This window comes from Sebastes fasciatus, chromosome 21, assembly GCF_043250625.1.
Source record: "Sebastes fasciatus isolate fSebFas1 chromosome 21, fSebFas1.pri, whole genome shotgun sequence".
In the NCBI taxonomy this organism is placed as follows: domain Eukaryota; kingdom Metazoa; phylum Chordata; class Actinopteri; order Perciformes; family Sebastidae; genus Sebastes; species Sebastes fasciatus.
This window is the reverse complement of record NC_133815.1, coordinates 25,510,798-25,529,197: the sequence shown is the minus strand read 5'-3', so window position 1 is coordinate 25,529,197 and position 18,400 is coordinate 25,510,798. Positions and strand designations below refer to the sequence as shown.

The window sequence follows — 18,400 nt, the reverse complement described above, 5'->3', positions numbered from 1 at the left end:
CGGGCTGCGTTGTTGCTCTAATCTGTTAACGTGAGCGCCGAAATAAAAAGCAAGAGTTTCCGCGATGCACACGTGCTGCTCACGCAGGCAGTGTGTCCCGGCGTAGGTCATCTACACTGAGTCTGTGTGTCTTCGTCCGTGTGTGTGTGTTTGTGTTTGTGTGTGTCTGTGACAGTAGACAGCATAGGGATGTGGGCAAAGGGGATGAGGCTAGGTTTGACCCGTGCATTTGGGACACGCGTAGTTTTGGCTGCAGACTATGGGGGTCTAAATATAACCTACTGCTCCTGGCATCAACACTGTCTTCCACTCGCTCTGTGGCAGCTCTAGCTTCAGTCTTGTATGCAGAGCAGCATGAAACGCTGTTTTGCTGCAGTGGTTGTGCATCAGGGGTATTAACCTATTTTTAACAGCAGAGGCAGAAGGACCAACTGACTAATAAAAAAACACCATATTTAGCACTCCCTGACAAAATAGTGCATTTCCATCGAAGGAACTTTTCCAGGAACCTTTTTAACTCAGGGACATTACTTCCTTTTTTGGCTGGACCGCAGAGGGCCAGCCCTACAAACGCAAATGTCTGTCACTGAGAGACTGAGTGATGAAGATAAACGATTGGTCAGCCGAGTGCTGGAGTTTCGCAACTTGGACCAAACTGTGAAAGTAGGCGATCTAGTTCTAAAATGAATCTGGATTCAGCAGTGGCATCACTTAAAATGTTTTCAGAAGTAGATTTTGGTGAATCGTATAGACTGAATAACAGAAAGTTTACAGCAGGCCGCCATGTTTCCTGTTTGAAACGGCGAGCAGAAAACAAGGAGTACCCCTAGTATCCTCGCCGGACCTGGTGGACATGTACCGTTGGATTTAACATTATAGACATGTCCTCTGACTATTTGTGTAATAATTTAGTCACACACTGATAATCTACTATAAACAATATAAATGATATATGTGATGTAAATGATCAGATTCTGATAAGATGATAAAATATGCATCCCACGAATGCTCTACTTCCCTCCCCAGAGTTTTGATTCCTCCGATCCCCCCCCAGGCGATATCACATTTCAAAATCCATCCACTATATGTATAACAATTAGCGTGGTGTCACTGCTGTTTGTAATCGTGGGTTTTAAATTTTGTACTCCACACATTCCACACAACAGCAGAGGAGGAAAATCGCTTGTTGACCGGTACAGTGAAATGTGCTTCTGATGTGAACAGCCCGGCTTCAGCTCGCGCTACGATTAACATATGTGGTGCTTCGTGATGCTTCCGTTCCCTTTGTGAACCCGCCATTAGAGAGCTGGAACGAGAGAAATCTAACTTGGTGGATGGGAAAAATAAACGCAGGCCTCTTTCTCAGGGGACCGACGTTAGTGTCCCGTGAGAAACCAAAAGTTGAGTGATTTATACTGACGACGTTATGTCACGGCACGCTACGCCACTCAGTCACATGACGTTACGATCATAAGCGTGCTTATTTGAAGCCAAATCATGATGTTTTTTCTAACCCTTACTAAGTAGTTTTGTTGCCTAAACCTAACCGCCACTGTTTCACAACGTTAACTATGTGTTACAAGGTTAACCGTTTCATAACGTTAACCACGTGCGAACCTCCTGCGTCAAGATACTACACAAAAGACTGCCCCCGACATCGGGGGGGTTCTGCTCAAGCGGCAAAATATGCCCAGTAGGAATGAGATCATGTTGGACCATAGGTACATGTTTTGCTTGCTTCCTCGTGTTCATACTGGCCATTAAAAGATCCCTTCTTAACATGCTTCCAGTCTTCCGGTATGATACTGTGGGGTTAAATGAAAACTGATTTACAACGTTAACCCTGTGGTGTGAAATGACACACGAAAAGCCTAAAATGCGTTATCATGGCTTGGAATCAGGGATGGTCGCAAGCGAAAGGATGTAGGAAAGATCAGACAGTAGTGATTGAGCTCTAAGCAGCTAAACGATAGCTTCTTGCTAACGTCATTCATTGATTAGCCTCGTTTGGGAGGAACGCTATCCATCGCACCCATATAATTAATTCAGTTTTGTATTGTATTGTGAATTTTCGGAACTAATAAAGTAATAAAAAGCATCAGACTCAGTGCGCAAGGTTTTTGTGTGTATTTTTAACGGATGGCGGATTAAAAAAATGCAACATCGAAAGAAACAGACTTGGTGTTCGAAGGCATTTACAGTGGAAACATGGGATCTCTCTACTGCCAATATGAGCAGGAGGAATGATTACAGCAGGCAAAACATGCTTCAACCCATATTGCCACCTGAAAAATTTAGATGTTATCCTTTAATATTAATAAATGTACATTATATATTTATTTATATTTAATATATGTATTTTAGGGCTGTCAAGCGATTTAAATGTTTAATTGTGATTATTCGCAAGATTGTCCATAGTTAATAGTAATTAATCGCACATTTTTTATCTGTTCAAAATATACCTTAAAGGGAGATTTGTTAAGTATTTAATACTCTTATCAACATGGGAGTGGACAAATATGCTGCTTTATGCAAATGTATGTATATATTTATTATTGGAAATCAATTAACAACACAAAACAATGACATATTTTCCAGAAACCTACACAGGTACTGCATTTAGCATACAAAAATATGCTCAAATCAGTATAGTATCGTCTAATATGGTTGGTACCAATGGATTCCTTAGGTTTTTCAGTTTCATATGATACCAGTATCTTCACTCTAGCTTTAAAACTGAGCCGCTACAACCTAAAAATCACAAGTTGTGTTAACGCGTTAAAGAAATATGTGGCGTTAAAATTAATTTGCGTTAATGCGTTATTATCGCATAAACTTTGACAGCCCTAATGCATTTATTTCTTAGTATTTAGTAAGGATGCACCGATCCGACTTTTTCAGTCCCAATACTGATACAGATACCTGGGCTTTGGGTTTCGGCCGATTCCGAGTACCGTTCCGATACCAGGTTTAAATTAATCAGCTGTATGCCTCACTGTGTGGAAGTGACTGGGATCATTCTTTCATGTGTATGACAACATCAGGTTTGACTTAAACATGATGTTCCTAACTTTGTAAAACAAAATGTAGCAAAAAAATATATAGATTTAAATTTACTGAATTGTTCTTTATTATTAAAATAATAAATTGCACACCAGTTACTTGGGAAAAAGAAATCTTCAAAATTAACAGGAAATACAATTTAGGTGTAAAGGAATTTAAATTCCAGTATATAATGTATATAGTATATAAACATACAACTGAATTGAATAGATCGGCCTCATAATCACCGATACCCGATCCAGCTATTTGAGTCAGTATCGCCCGATATCCAATCCTGTATCGGTGCATCTAGTATTTAGAAACCCTAACTATAGCATTTATAACAATATACATTTCTAATAATACATGCATAGTAATAATCGATGCATAATAATATATACAACTATATTCATGTTGGTTATTTCGGTGCTAAAAGTGCCTCATCTCCTTCAGAAGCAGTGCTATCAGTTTTCATATGTAAATTAAATTTTTATGATTCCACAGATGTTGTAAATGCTGGTTTTAAGGAGGAGAGCACACATGTGCACCCACATAGACACGCTCAATGATACATGCAACTGCATGAATGCACCAAAACACACATATTCACACACATGCAGAGTCAGGAGTAAAGATGGGGGCTGGTTGGAGGAGTGAGTATCAGGAGTTGTCAGAAGTAGGTCATTGGGTTGGAGCTGGAGAGAAACTGGGCCACAGGTTCACTTTCATTATGTAGCACACAGCCAGGCTCCTGCTGCTGCACTGCAGTATATGACTGGAGATCACACATGTTTCACTGGTACTTGGCCAGTGGCATCAGGTAAAAAATATCACTACAATGTAAACATCTGGTTCCACTGCTATCTAACTGTTAAATTATTTTTGGGGTTCTAGTGTGAATAAAAGGTAGAAGAACATGAGTAGATGCATCTCATTTGGGTCAATCTCTCAACCCTTAACATCCGTGTGTGTGCAGGGTGGTATTAGAGATATCTCATTATGCTGGTGTTTTGTTGACTGTGGTTAAACCCTCTCTCTACCTCCAGTTGACTCACACATACAGATGTGAACGTTGGCTGAGTCTATTTCTGTGCTTTCATCTCTTGCAGAAAATCCTTCCCGTCGCAGCACGCTACCCTCGCATCCTTCGCCGCTGTCTATGTTTCGGTGAGTAATGGTTTGAGCCCACGCAAACACTTAACCCTGCTCATCCTGCCGTGAAACGCCTAATGATACAGTAGAAGCGAAACACTGAGCGGTGTGATGTGATGGTGGGATTAGCCAAGATTAACTTTCCCGCATGGCTCTTCCCTCGTCGCTATTTCTGCTCCGCTGTGTAAAAATCCACTCATCTCTAAAATGTCAACTTCTCATGAGAAGAAAAGGACGTCGGTTTGCAGGCTAGTCGGCTAATTAGCTTGACAGCTGTACGGTAGCACATTGAACAGAACGCTGAAAACTCAACTGCAAATATCAGCTTCAGATTAGATACTAAATATCAGGTCCTTATTCTTCAACACCACTGCTGATAAGACACTGTCTTTACAGTCCTAGCTTGTTCACATTGTGTCTCTGTACTCCTGGTAGTTTAGCTGTCAATCTATGTACACCAGACTGCCTACTCAGAGACTGAAGGAGCATTTATGTTATCTAAAGGCCTTTTCCCTACTTTCAATAGCAATAAAATATGAATAATATGATGATATCAAACTAAAATATTAACAATACATTTTATAATCACCTCTAGTATATGAAAAAATATATACATTACATTTAAAGGAACAGTGTGTAACATTGCGGGGGGTCTATTAGCAGAAATGGAATATAATATTCATGACTTTATTTTCATCAGTGTATAATCAACTGAAATTAAGATTCGGTGTGTTTTCGTTAGCTTAGAATGAGTCCTTCATATCTACAGAGGGAGCTGGTCCCAAGCCCCCAGGATGAGCGCCGGTCGTTGATCCCAACTTTCTTAGTGGCCAATCGGCAGTACTACATCTTCCGTGTCCGTGACGTGATGCCGTTGGGCAGAAAATACTTTTTCCATCAGACTTACATTGGGAAAGAGACGTCTGTAACTCAGCGGATAATTTTTTTTGAGGTGAATCAACTCCCCAGTACGAACACTCTAATAGTCCTTAATTAAATCATTAGGTCCTAAAAGTTGTAGAATGCACTAATGGCCAAATCCAGAGTTATTTCCCTTCCTCCGTTCATGTGAATGAGACCCAGACCGTGACGACAGCGTGACGTTGGGACCGAGCAGACCGATGGCCCAATGTATGCGGAAGATTGCTGGAAGATCAGGGTACTTTTCCTGACGGAAATCGAGCAATTTTGGCATCATGCGCCGCTGAGCAACTTTCTCCTAATACATCCATGACTGGTCCTCTTCACGGATGATTCTACAGTAGCCCAGAAAGGACAAACCAAACACTGGCTCTTTTTACTTTACCTGAAGGCCGCCGTAGTTCTCTGACACGCTTGTGAAAAGGCGGTAACGTGAAGCGCAGAGCGTTAAACCGTGTTACCGCGGTCTGACTTCTGTCTTCTAAAGTAGTGTTAATATGGTACGGATAACAGCGTTACCACGGTTGTACACTCGGCGGTTCACGTTACCACAGTCTGCAACCACACCACTAGATGCCACCAAATCCTACACACTGTCCCTTTAAGTATTTGGAAGTAATATATTGACACTGTGAGTGAAATACTAAAATTGTGTAAAACTGAAATCTTGTAATCAGAAGATACAAGAGGATTAATATGGTAGTCCTTGGACAAATGCTGACGCCCAGTAAAGATCCCGGGGTGCAGCTAGCATATTAATCCATCCCATATGAAATGTTACAGTAATTAGAGATGGTGACTCACAACAATCAGAACATATAGAGAGCGTTCACTTCAGAGGAGATAATAACTCTTGTGTTTTGTATTCACGTAAATGCCAAATGCTGCCTGGAAGGGGTTATGGAATAGCACACTGCTACAGTGGTGTAATGTAATAAAGTAATCATTTCTTCATTACAGTACTAGTATTTTTTGTGAGTATCTGTACTCAATAAAATGTGTACTTTTACTCCAATACAATTCTCCTAAGCATCGTTGTTACTATTGCAAACAAGCAGGTTTGGTGAATCAGTGACCTAGCTTGCAAGGTACGTGATTGGCAACTGCAAACAAAGTCCTCTCAAAGCTGTAGATAAGGTTAGATTTCTGCGCGAATCCAGGCAGGCTGTATGTCAGATCATGCTACATGCTACATGCTACATGCGACTACAAGGGAAATAAAAACTGGATTTTGTTCTTTAAATCCTTTTAGTTGTGAAGACCTCGTTTTTCTTCAAGTGTAATGTAGCCTCTATTTTTAAGGTGGTGTTAAGAGGAATGAAATTCATACATCTCAAAATCCTGGCTTGCTTGCTTGCTTTTTTATTAACAGCATTTACTTGTACTTTTACTTTCAATACTTCAGTACATTTAATATCAGAAAATTACTTTTGTGACTTTAGTACAGTAAATATCACATACTTTAGACATTTACTCCAGTAATATTCTAATATGTGTCTTTAACTTCAACTCTGGTTCGATATCTGTACTTTAACTCAAGTGTGACTTTCAGGTACTTCATCTAACACTGCACTGCTATAAGACAAAGCAGCAATCGTAAGGACAATGGAAAATAAATCAGAAAATGTGTCATGTGTCCACAGATGTATTTCAACAGCACTTTGACGGACTCATCCAAGCTGCTCAAGCCACTACTGGTCTTCTCCTTCATTATCTGTGCCATAATTTGTGGTCTGACCCGGATTATTCAGTACAAGAACCACGCCATCGACGTCTACCTGGGCTTCCTACTTGGCGGAGCCATTGCTGTCTACCTGGTAGGGGCCAGTCCCATCAACAGCCTCCTTTCCAATGGTTTCCCTGTTTCTATCTCTGAGTTTAAGAGCAGCACTCCTCTATAATGAAAGTCTTTATAGGATTCATCATTTGGAGGACCCAATTTCACATTGATCCATCAAATAATTGCTGAGATATGTCAGTCTGGACTAAAGTAGTCGACTGACCAACTGCCCCCATAGAGGCATGCTGCTGGCATGTCTAAAAATTACTTTCTAAATTTGAATAGTCCAAGTCCTTCGGAGTTACTATTACGTAATGTGTGGCCATTTCCCTCCAGTGAGAGAAAATAGGTTTCATTGTATCGTTTAAAAAATTACGATGACAATACCAATACCCTTAAAGTGACATCGATACCAATAGAGTACTTCATTTAATACCCATCATGTGAATGGAAACTGTGTGTGTGTCCCACTGGCTAGCTAATCGTATCATACGGCGGTTACCGTTGATAACGCCATCCCCTGACCCATGGTTGCAGAACCGCGTTGTTTGGCTGAAGTTTTGATACTACTTGATACTGGGTTATTTAGGTCTTACCTAAACTTACTCGATACCTTTAAAGGTATCGAGTACCGATACCCAGTCCTAAGCAGAACTTGATGTTAGGTCTTAATTTTAGAAAAGCATAATCTGGTAAATTCATGTATAACATTTTCCCTCTGTTTGGTTAAACCCATCAAATACACACAATTTAAGGTGTACCACTGCAAAACCAGAAGTTATTCTATAAACTCAAGGTTTTCTTTAAATCTGTTTGAAATTGTTTGACAAGGAACTCATTAAGGTATCAAGCAAAATCTGCATGAAGTAAAATGTTGCACTGTACATAATGTTTCTCTGTTGCCAGGGGTTGTATGCAGTTGGAAACTTTCAGCCTAGTGAGGAGGCCAGTGCCAATCCCCCTCCAGTACTACACCGTCCCCCCTGCTCCTTGCCCCACATAAGCCAGGAGGCAGTACTCCACCACCTGCAAATGAAAGCCAGCATGGCCGGGGAGCCTGGCATACACACCTCCCACTCTGAGGGCCTCCTCCACCGAGGCCTTCAACAGCAGAGGTCTGACGACAGTCTGAAGCGTTCCAGTGCCGATGTTGAAGTGATCTCCCCCCGCAGCCCCCCGAGCAAAGACGCCATGATGACCTTTAGCCACACCCTTCCTCGGGTCCACACCCCCCAGGCCATGGCAGCGTATGAAGAAGCAGCCAGACGTCACGCTGCCACCCTCCACCATGCCTCCATGGACTCCAGTCGCTCGAAGCAGCTTCTGTCTCAATGGAAAAGTAAGAACAACAACCACAAATGCTCCCTGCAGGTCCCAGAATCCTTCTCCTCCTCTGTAGATTCGTCATCTGGCCATTCCTCCCAGCATCCGCACCACCACGGCAGTATGGAACTCCGATCCAGCTCTGATCCAGCGGCTATGGGCCTGAATGGGGGCTTTGATGGTCATGCATACATGTCCAAACTGGCCACAGGTGCTAGTACCACCCTACCCAGTAATTGTAGTGGCATCACCGGAGGGGCCAGGATATCCATGCAATCTAGACCTGGGTCTTCACAGCTCGTCCACATACCAGAGGAAGCTCATGAGAATTACAACAACACCTCCCCGAGGACGGGGGGAGGAGGAGGAGGAATTGAGGGGATGTCGACAATAAATAGCACCGTTCAGGCAAACTGGCAAAGGGCAGCAGAGAAGACTACAGCCTGCAGGACTTACGATAACGGGCAGAACACCCAGCCGCGGATCATGCAAGTGATAGCTATGTCCAAGCAGCAGGGCCTATTACAGACCCATTCTAAGAGCTTAGATGAGAGCAGCATAGGCTGCAGCACCACCGGGAGTTGCCAGGGCTCTGCTCGCTACATGGTGCTCACTGATCAAGACCCCTTTAGCACCACAGGGCCCAGCTCACTGGGTAGCACCACGGGCAGTATTTCAGGGAGTACCGGAGCAATTGTCAGAGTAGAGGCCCACCCTGAAGCCAACAAGCCGCCGGTGATCCAAGCTCCGTCCACAGATGGATCATGGAGGTGGCGGTCCCTGGATCATGGCACTGGAGCTGGTGGAGGTACAGTGACTAGTGAAGCAGGAGGAGGATCAGGAGGAGGAGGAGGAGGTGGGAGCTTGAGGCAGTCCTTTGAGCTCAACGATCTAAACAGAGACTCAGAAAGCTCAGACTCGATACGCGAAGGGTCCATTGACAGGAAGCGTGGCAATCACATCGTCACCACCACTGCCACCGTTAGCACCCCACCCATAGTTACTGTTCACACCCAGAACACCAGCCAGTCAGAGCACAGGCTCCAGCCCCAGGGCCTCTCTACCATAAGGGTCACTCCGGGGGATGGTAGTGGTTCTGGATCTGGAGGAGGTGGTGGCAGAGGAGGAGGTGGAGAGAGCGCTTCAGAAACCCCCTCCGTCGCCTCCAGTCGCGAGTCCACACTGCGGAGAAAAGGCAATAATGTCATCCTGATTCCAGAGCGAGCCAACAGCCCCGATAACGCCCGGAACATTTTCTACAAGGGAACGTCGATTACTCCTGTTTTCAAGGACTAACCTACGAAATGAGAAGACGTAGCTAATAATGCAAGATTTTCAGAGAACCCCATATCTGTGACAAGTCAGTATTAACTGCCATTGTGTATATCATAATAACTTCAAAAAGAAAAGGTTTTATTCAGCATGAGATTTTTGTACGTGTTTACACTAAATCACAACCTTTTAAGTGTTGTAGAAATAATCACTGTGTACTTTTGTGGTCACTCCTAAGGAAACCTATTGTAATGTCGATGCTGTGCCAGTGCTTTGGGGACAGGAGAACCTTTTTTAAACAGTGTTTTGGATATAAATCATGAGAAAAAAAAGACAGTAGCACAGTAAAGTTGTAGCAAACTACAGCAAAATAATTGTACCATAGCTGTAGAACCAGTGTTTACTTCCCTGCACTGTAAATACTGTGTATGTTTGAAAAGGGTGCTACACCACAAAATACTATTTACTATACAACATACTGTACAATTTGAATAGATAAAGAATGACTTATTTTAGAGTGAGCAACAATGACATTAATATGTGACAGAGATATGTTTTGTATTTTGTCTCTTTTCTGTACAGATACCACATACTCAACAGAATACTGTTTTGAACCATAAGTGTGCTTAGCATTCCTTCTGTAGCTATGAAGTCAATTATGCTGTGACTTGCACTGAAATATGCGTTTACTGTACCTTGTATATTGTAAACCCTGACCTTATCTTTATATCCTGTACTTACATTTGGATGTCCATGCCAATCCCATATCTACAGCACAAAAAGGTGGAATATCATGCTTATTTAGACCATAAGATTATTAGTATATTTCCAAAACTCAATGCAAGGCTTGACCTCAAGCCACTCAACTGAATTTGGCAGGTTTCAATCTGCTTCAAAAAAAGTATTTGTAGCTTTCAAATGAACATCTTGAGAAATATACTTGCTGCTGCCAAACCCACAACCAAATGCTAACATGAACAGAATCACAAAGGTGGGGTAGTTATTTTGGGGGCGGGGGGTTCCCAAAATGAAAGGTGACTGGTAGTTGGAGCACTTCCAAGGCTTGTGTGGGCATGAAACTGAAAAATACCAAACCAAAAGAAAAAACATGATTTATCAGAAACAGAGCTGAAATAATTCAAAGTGACGGCCATAACATACTGTACACTTATAGCATTGTCACAGTATACTGTATGTATGGGAGCCTCCCATGTGCCTGGTCTCCTAAAAATCGTACAATGAAACTGCATTGTGAATTACTTTTCGAGAGAAATATATTTTGTTGCGGATTATGTTTGTTTTGTAATGATAGTCCGCGGAACTCCACATAGGGAGGAGGTCGGGGTGGTGGATGGGTCAACAAATACTGGGATACCCAGGAGACCAGTGTTCGTGTCCCACGTGAAAATAACAGTTCACTAACTTTAATCATGACGTTTTTTTTACTAAACCCAACATTATAGTTTTGTGGCGTTTTTTTGTTTTGTTTCGAATTTTCAACGTTAACCACGTGTTTAAAAGTGCAACCGTAAGCCGAGAGAAAATATGTTTCACTTGAAATGTAATTGAGAATACAGTTTACTTGTATGGGAACGTAATTATGTAGGAGACAGGGTTGTTCTATGGGCCTTTCTCAAACCTCTCCCTACCTACTCTGTTTGCGTGTTCGCATAGAGGATGTGCCATCCCAAACCAATTAGCGGGGAGTGGAAGTGGATTATAAATTTATATCCCTCCAACGGCGAGCCTGCATCAATGCCGACTTACTGGCCACATGCCACGGCATTTTGTGTTCGTCGCGGAACAAGTCCCGTACAAATGGAACTTCCGTGCAACTAAAACTTAATATGGTTATACAGACGTTGTAAAGTGTTGTATAAATACAGTGGCTGTTGCAAAAACCAAGCAGCTCATAAACCTCTGAGTTAAAAACGAGAAGATTTTAACAAAAAAGAAAAGAAATGCCACCAAAGAAGCATGGGAGTAAGTTTTATTTTTCATTTTTAGTTTCTCTGTATATTGCATATTCTTTTTATTCTTAATACTGTAAACCTTTACTATCCGATCTGCTTAATACGAAACCATGGTTACGAAACGTTACGACAGTTTGACGGAGCGAGGGAAGTTCGTCCCGAAGTTTTGCCGCTGTATTTATACAGTTCTCTCCATCACGATGTGGGGGTGGGAGGGTCCGGTTTGAGAAAGGCCCTATGTTGAGGAACATTCAGGATATCAATAAAAGAACATTTTGAAACAGACGTTTATTGTGGGGGGAAAAAGCACTTCCCGACTATCATTTTAATCTCTGTGTCTACAACAGAGATAGTTGGCTGGGAATGCGTTTAGCCTAACTTCACACAGAGATGAGATGTGAAGTGAGGCTGATATTGATTTCCTGACTCTGATTCAGATAGCAAACAAACATTTTTCGCAAAACGTTGTTTTTTAAATCATCTTTTTCTTAGAAAATGTTTTAACAATTCCAGATCTTTGTTCTTTACAAGTAGAAAACTCTGTAAAGCACCGTGCTCACCATAGACAAAAATCAGACTTGATTTGTTGTACAGGTACTACATGTAGCATTTTTCAACAAGAATATACAATATTTCTGTTGAATTGTAATACCTCAGTATAATTGATCTTTGGCTTTGCTGAACAGGATAAGCATGTAACAGGGGATTTTGCTGGGTTTAGCACTCCCTCCACCATCTGCCGTATGCGCTGGAAGAACAGCACCTTCTTCCAGTTCTGTGCTGCGAAGTCATTTCCTTTTGTGCCATATAGCAACCAGCAGATTTTCTACCAAATCCAACCCAGTGTATAGAATGCTATGTAGAGGCTGCCAGTTCTCTGAGAAACCTTTTGGGTTCTTTATGCTGATAGTAGCTGTCTCAAATTAATGTTTTTCTTTCTTTTCTTTTTTTTACATTAATACAAAGTACGAACAGGATAGTGACTGTTGTTTACAGTGGTTTACATTATAGTGCATATCATTAATTAGTATCTCAGTGGTTAAATAAGCACCCACTGGATATAAATTAAATTTGTTACAAACAATATTGGCACCAATTGTGCTATGAAAATGTTTAGCCAGAGTGACTATATGAGAAAATTTGCCAAAGCTAGAATTTTTCATCGAAAAAAATATATAAATCCTCAGATGTAATTTCCAGTATTTGTATAGCAATCCTGCATTATAATGTACATGATTTATTCTATAGCCCGATAACATTTGCATGGTCATTTTTCTATAGTGCATATCACAATATTTTTATCATAAATGTTCTAAAAAAGTTCTAAAAAATTGAATTTACAGATGTGATTAACAGTATGTTCTTTATTCCTGTGTTTCATTGTGAGAGTTATATGACAATCTTTTTATCTAAGTACTGTTGTCCCTTCAGGTCAATACTACAGACTGGTTTTCCTTTTTTTTTTGCTTAAATGAAGCTCACTCTGGAACATTTTAATTTGAAATGTGTACATAATTTAACAAATGTAATTTAATAAAAAAAATAGCTGAGGTTTTGATTGAAGCAATCAGATTCTCGAAAAGAAACATTTATTTTTAAAGTAATCCAGGTATATTGAATATTTTAAATACATTCTTTTGTCTTATTCAAACTGTCAAACTTTGAGTGCTTCAAGCACTTAAATTGCTGGATTTAGTTTTAATCTTCACCTCAGAATAATTTATTATACCTAATTACTATACATAAATACAGGTCATTACTTCAGAGGGTGAAGCAACCACTCACTCTCTACTATACCTATGTACAGTAGGTTTGACTACATGAGAGAACATTGGGGGTTGTTAGAATTTGTGGAACATAATCCAATGAAGATTTAATTTTAGCAAGAGCAGGGTTAAGATTGTGTAGTTTGTAAGTCTTTCGACATCAGACAGGTAGCCAGCTTGGCCAATAGTTGTGTTCTTAACTGTCGTACTATGCATTTCATAGAGGCGGCTTTCTTATCAAATAAACACTAACATTACTTTGACTGGCTACCATACAGTTTGATGCCAGACTTAGTAAGATGATGTGGTTCAGTTGTGAATAAATGTCACAGTTTCTTCCCAAATGATCTTTTTCAATGCAATGCTACGGGATAACAGTGAAGAGAATTCAGTGGTTACTTTACCATCTTAATGGAAAACACTATACTTTTTGTTGTACTCAACAAATCCCATGAAAAGAACAAAACCAACAATGTGTTAGCCCGTCTCTCAATACTCTCCGACTTCCCTAACCTGTCAGTGGCTCTCAGCTCAAAGCCCATTGGTTCCTACCGAAGACGAACAGCTTTAAAATCACCTCACAAATATATAGTTTCATTATTTAAAAAAGCGGTGATTTTTAGTGTTGAAATAATGTGGTGCTTTCGTCATATCAGTAGCAGCAGGACGGTGTATGTGGGATTGAGTCACAATAAACTACAGTGTGTGTGTTCATGGTAATGAAGGAACATCAGTGAGTCCAACAGTGTGGCTCATTGCTATGTTATGTTTTTGGACAACAATGGAGCTCTATAGCTCAGAGTAAGATATATCAGGCGACTGATACACACACAACCCTTGTTAGTAGATACATTCAGGCCTTGTCTACAGGTATACAGATTTTTTTAAAAACAGGTATTTTCCCCTCCGTTTAAAAAACAAAAAAATACTGTCCACCTTCATTTTACAAAATATTTCCGTCCACACTCAAATGTAAAAACGACTCCAAACGCTTGCCTTAATATTTACATGTCACCAAAGATGTATTAAGAGAACTGGATCCATTGTTGGAGGCAGGGCCCCGTTCATTCCTATGAAAGTGTGTCATTGGCGCATGATACGAAAATGGCTCAACTTCCACCTGGAAAAGTACCCGGATCTTCGGGCGATTATCCGCATCCATTGGATTATCGGACACTGTAATATATTTTAAATATAAAGTACTAATAAGTCCGAGCAGTGCTAACAAAACGTAAAAACGTCGGTAGTCCACCATCTTTGTTATTGTTTCTGGCGCATGCTCATTACACAAAGCAACAATGAGCATGAAATGAGGAGAGGACATCATCGTTTCCCAGACGCTCCGTTAAACACGTCCACACTGATACAAAGTCACTGGAGTTTTAAAAATCTGCATCTTAGAAGACGTATCTGTATACATGTAGACACGGCCTCATTGTTGGTTTGGGTCTGCACATGGGATTTGAAGACATTAAGAGAAATGTCCCCAGATGTATCCTTTATTGTTCTCTTGTGTTTCTTACACTGCAACCTGTACTAACACAAATCAATAATTGTCCGACTATATTGATAGCTTTTTGGTAAATGTTTACAAATCCTACTACTTATCCTACTTACCTACATAGCTACTGGTGAAATATGACTGCCTTACAAATTACAGAAAATATACAAAAAGTCTAATTTTCAAAGTCTAATATAAGACTAAATTACTGAAGATTTCTTATGATGTACAATACAATACAGCACTCCTTTAATGAAGAATTACATTTATTTTTACCAGTAGACATATCAAAGAAGACTGCCATATTTACTAGATACTGTATGTGTGAAACCAGCCTGTATGACATCACCTGATCATGGCCATCTTTAAAAAGTTGAGAGGGGGCTGTACCCAGCATGCCGTTCGGCGGTGTTAAGGTCTTTGCAAAACCAAGTCTGTTTTTTTTTATGCGTTTTTTTAAATCTGTCATCTGATAACACACCGAGTCTGAAAAAATTTGCAGTATAATAAAAATACTGAATTAATTACGTGGGTGTGATGGATAGCGCTCATCCCAAATGAGGCTAATGAATGAGTGACATTAACAAGAAGCTATCGTTTGCTGCCTAGAGCACAATCACTACTGTCTAATCTTTCGTGCATCCTTTGTTTTGCGATCGTCCCCGATTCCGAGCTGTTCTGCAGTCACCTGCCACAATCTATCTTTAATTTCCGCATGTCTGTATTCTTTTATTTCTGTATCCTAAAGTGCTTTGTGCTGGGAGACGATGTGAACGTTGATCATGCCATTTTGGATGAGGACGTTTGCACGGACGGTGGCTCTGAGTGGTCAAACAACCCTCTTTTGACCGATGCGAACGCAGAAAATCGAACCTGTTCCAAAAACTTTAGTGACGGACCAAAGTTTCGGAGTCAGTGTGTAAACGTAATTGACACAACATCAGGTCGTATTTATTTTTAAATGTGCGATAATTTTGGACGAAAAATACGGACTTGGTGTGCAAAGGCCTTAACAGTTAATAGGGTTCCCCTCTTAATACACTACACAGTGTGTACATAAGGCACTATTAAGTATTAGTAAGTAGCACTGCACTTCCTTTAGTCCTCAGCAATACACCCGCCAAGTGTGAAGTCGATCGTATGATCGGTTGTCGAGAAAATTGAAGGATCAGACTACATGATATTTTTGACGGTTACGATGGTCACTATGTCAGATTAGACGATTGAGAGTAAAAAATTCTTGCCGTGACTTGGCTGCGACACATGACAGACTACACCTCGGTCCCCTGTTCCGACAATACACACTCTCCCGGCACCGCCGTCTTAATATACGGGCTTACTGGGGCTCAAGCCCCCGGGCCCGACCATGTAAAGGGGCCCACGAGGCTCCGGGGGAAAACAGTAAAAATATAATTCACTGGGAGAAGAGAAAGCAGGCACGCAACGGGATGCTCCATGCGCAAAGAAGCAACACGTGGTGTTTTTTTACTCAACCTAGATTGAATATCCTACCGCGAGGTCCGGCAGCAGTTGTGCTGGGAAGGTTCGATGACATCATTCTGCATAATAAGTAGCCATGTGCTTCTGTTTACAGCTGGGTTAGCTGGTGAAATTCACGGCCACGTCGTGGAAAGCAAAAAAAAAAATCAAACATGCTAGACTTTCTGTCGAACGTGGCGTCGGTTGTGTACTCGTGTACTATGACACACTACACGAGATAAAACAATCGATTTTTGCACACAACACGTTGATTTTCGACACCCTACGACGGCCGTGTCGGGCTATAATCAGGCTCATATCGTGTAGTCTGAACCGGACATTACAGACAGCGACTCCTTCCATTTTAGTTAGAAGCCTTAACATTGTCCATACTCCCTTTAGGATGAGACATAGTTATACCACAAAGCCCCCCAGAGTAACATATCTAATATATAGATTGGATATAAAGAAAAAAGATATGACGTGAATATTTCTATGACATTGTTTTAAACGATTTGTCTGATTTAGAGTCTTTACCAAAAGCTTACGAAATCAAAGAGTGTAATGTGACACGTGGGTAGAAATGTAGATCCAATAAGTAGAACTGTGAATGGATGCTCTCTGCATGTGTAGCCTCTTGTGTTGTCCCTGGATGAATAATTAATGTTTTCTGATACTGTGATCAGCTGTATGAATTCTATGCAGCAAGAAAAAAAGAAACTGTAAAAATGGATTTATCATCACTTGATTTCAAAAAGGAAAAAAAAGGCTCAATAGTTACGTTTTTGTGTGACGGTCAAAATAGTATTGATTGCTTAAAGACGGTTGAACCAAGCAATCACACTGAGTATTCAGAGCACGTTGATCAGGGTAGATGAAAAATTGTGCATTGTCCAAATGATTGGAATAAATGTTTGCTATTGAAACCAATTAATGTATGTCCTCTCATCCATGGGGCTGTTGTCATTTCAGATTCAAAGTTTGTTTTACTCTGGCCTGAAACCCACAGCACTTTACTTAAGTAGCCTCACTGGTTATTACACTGCAAAATCTACAACTGGAAATGTAACTGAGTCACAAAACCTCAAGTCCATTACAAATACTAAAGTCGAAATTGAAGAAAAAAAATGAAACATGAATAGGTTAACAATTGACTTGTTTCAAAATGACTGGACATTAATTGTTATCAAGAAATCCCTTTATAGGCTGAGTATGGAAGATTTAAACTGCCTAAATTGAAAAAATGTCTGTAATGTTTTTTTGTGTTGTTTTTACCCCTGTATGCACCTCTGACCAAATTAATTTCCTCTGTTGAATTATAAAGTTACATTTGATTTGATTTAAATAAAACAAAGAAATAAAGTGAAATATAATAAAAATCATTATATGTATTTCCTCTTCTGTGTTATAACTAAATGAAAAATATGTTAAAAGGACTAGCATTTAGCTTTTTTTCTTTGATAACTGCATTAATTGTGCAGAGGTGTATTGCATTTCAGTATTGTCCAAGCCGTCAACATCGATATTCTGTATTTTGAATCGGTGGCAGCAGGGCACATCTCCGCCGTCACTACTGTCTCCGGTCCTACCAGCCTGTTCACCACAGGGTGCTGCTATTAACCATAATCTCATCACGCAGATAAATAGAGCAGGTTGTAGATTAAAGTGGAGGAAATTGTTAGCAATATGATGTATACATTATACAAACATACAAACAAGTTTTGCCAAATAGTCTGTTTACTGTCCCAGACCAGATAATCACATTTTGAAGCTGATGTCGGCTCGTGTTTACACAACCCGTTTTCACTCCAAATTTGTCAAATACAGTCGTTTGGTAAGTGCCCCTCGGCACCGGGAACCGACGCACGGAGGCACCCTTTAGCAACAGTATGTGATGAACCGGGCTTTCAACTAACTCCAATGGAAACCCACCCGTGGCGTTATTTCAACGGTCGGAGCAAGTGACGTAGTATTAATAGTGTGAAAGTCCGCTGAGGGGCACTGACCAAGCACCGGTATTTGACAACTTGGGAGTGAGAATGTGTTGGTTTACATTGAATAACAGAGGCGACGGTGGCCACCGATCACTGTCCGACAGCACCTTAAGTGCAGTGTGAGATATCAGGATGCATGAATTTGACTACTACTTAAAGTCTAGAAGGTAACCCTTTAGCCAAATAAATATATTACT

At 40.7% G+C, this 18,400-nt stretch overlaps 1 protein-coding gene across 1 annotated transcript in view; it reads left to right on the top strand.

Moving 5' to 3' along the window:
* plppr4b (phospholipid phosphatase related 4b) overlaps positions 1-13,613 on the top strand; it is a 40,896-nt gene extending 27,283 nt beyond the window's left edge. The window contains exons 5-7 of the mRNA XM_074622033.1: positions 4,152-4,209; positions 6,759-6,932; positions 7,802-13,613. Coding sequence (XP_074478134.1) covers positions 4,152-4,209; positions 6,759-6,932; positions 7,802-9,514 — 1,945 coding nt within the window. The 3' untranslated portion in view covers positions 9,515-13,613. The remainder of the gene's footprint in view (positions 1-4,151; positions 4,210-6,758; positions 6,933-7,801) is intronic.
* Positions 13,614-18,400: the final 4,787 nt, after the last annotated feature.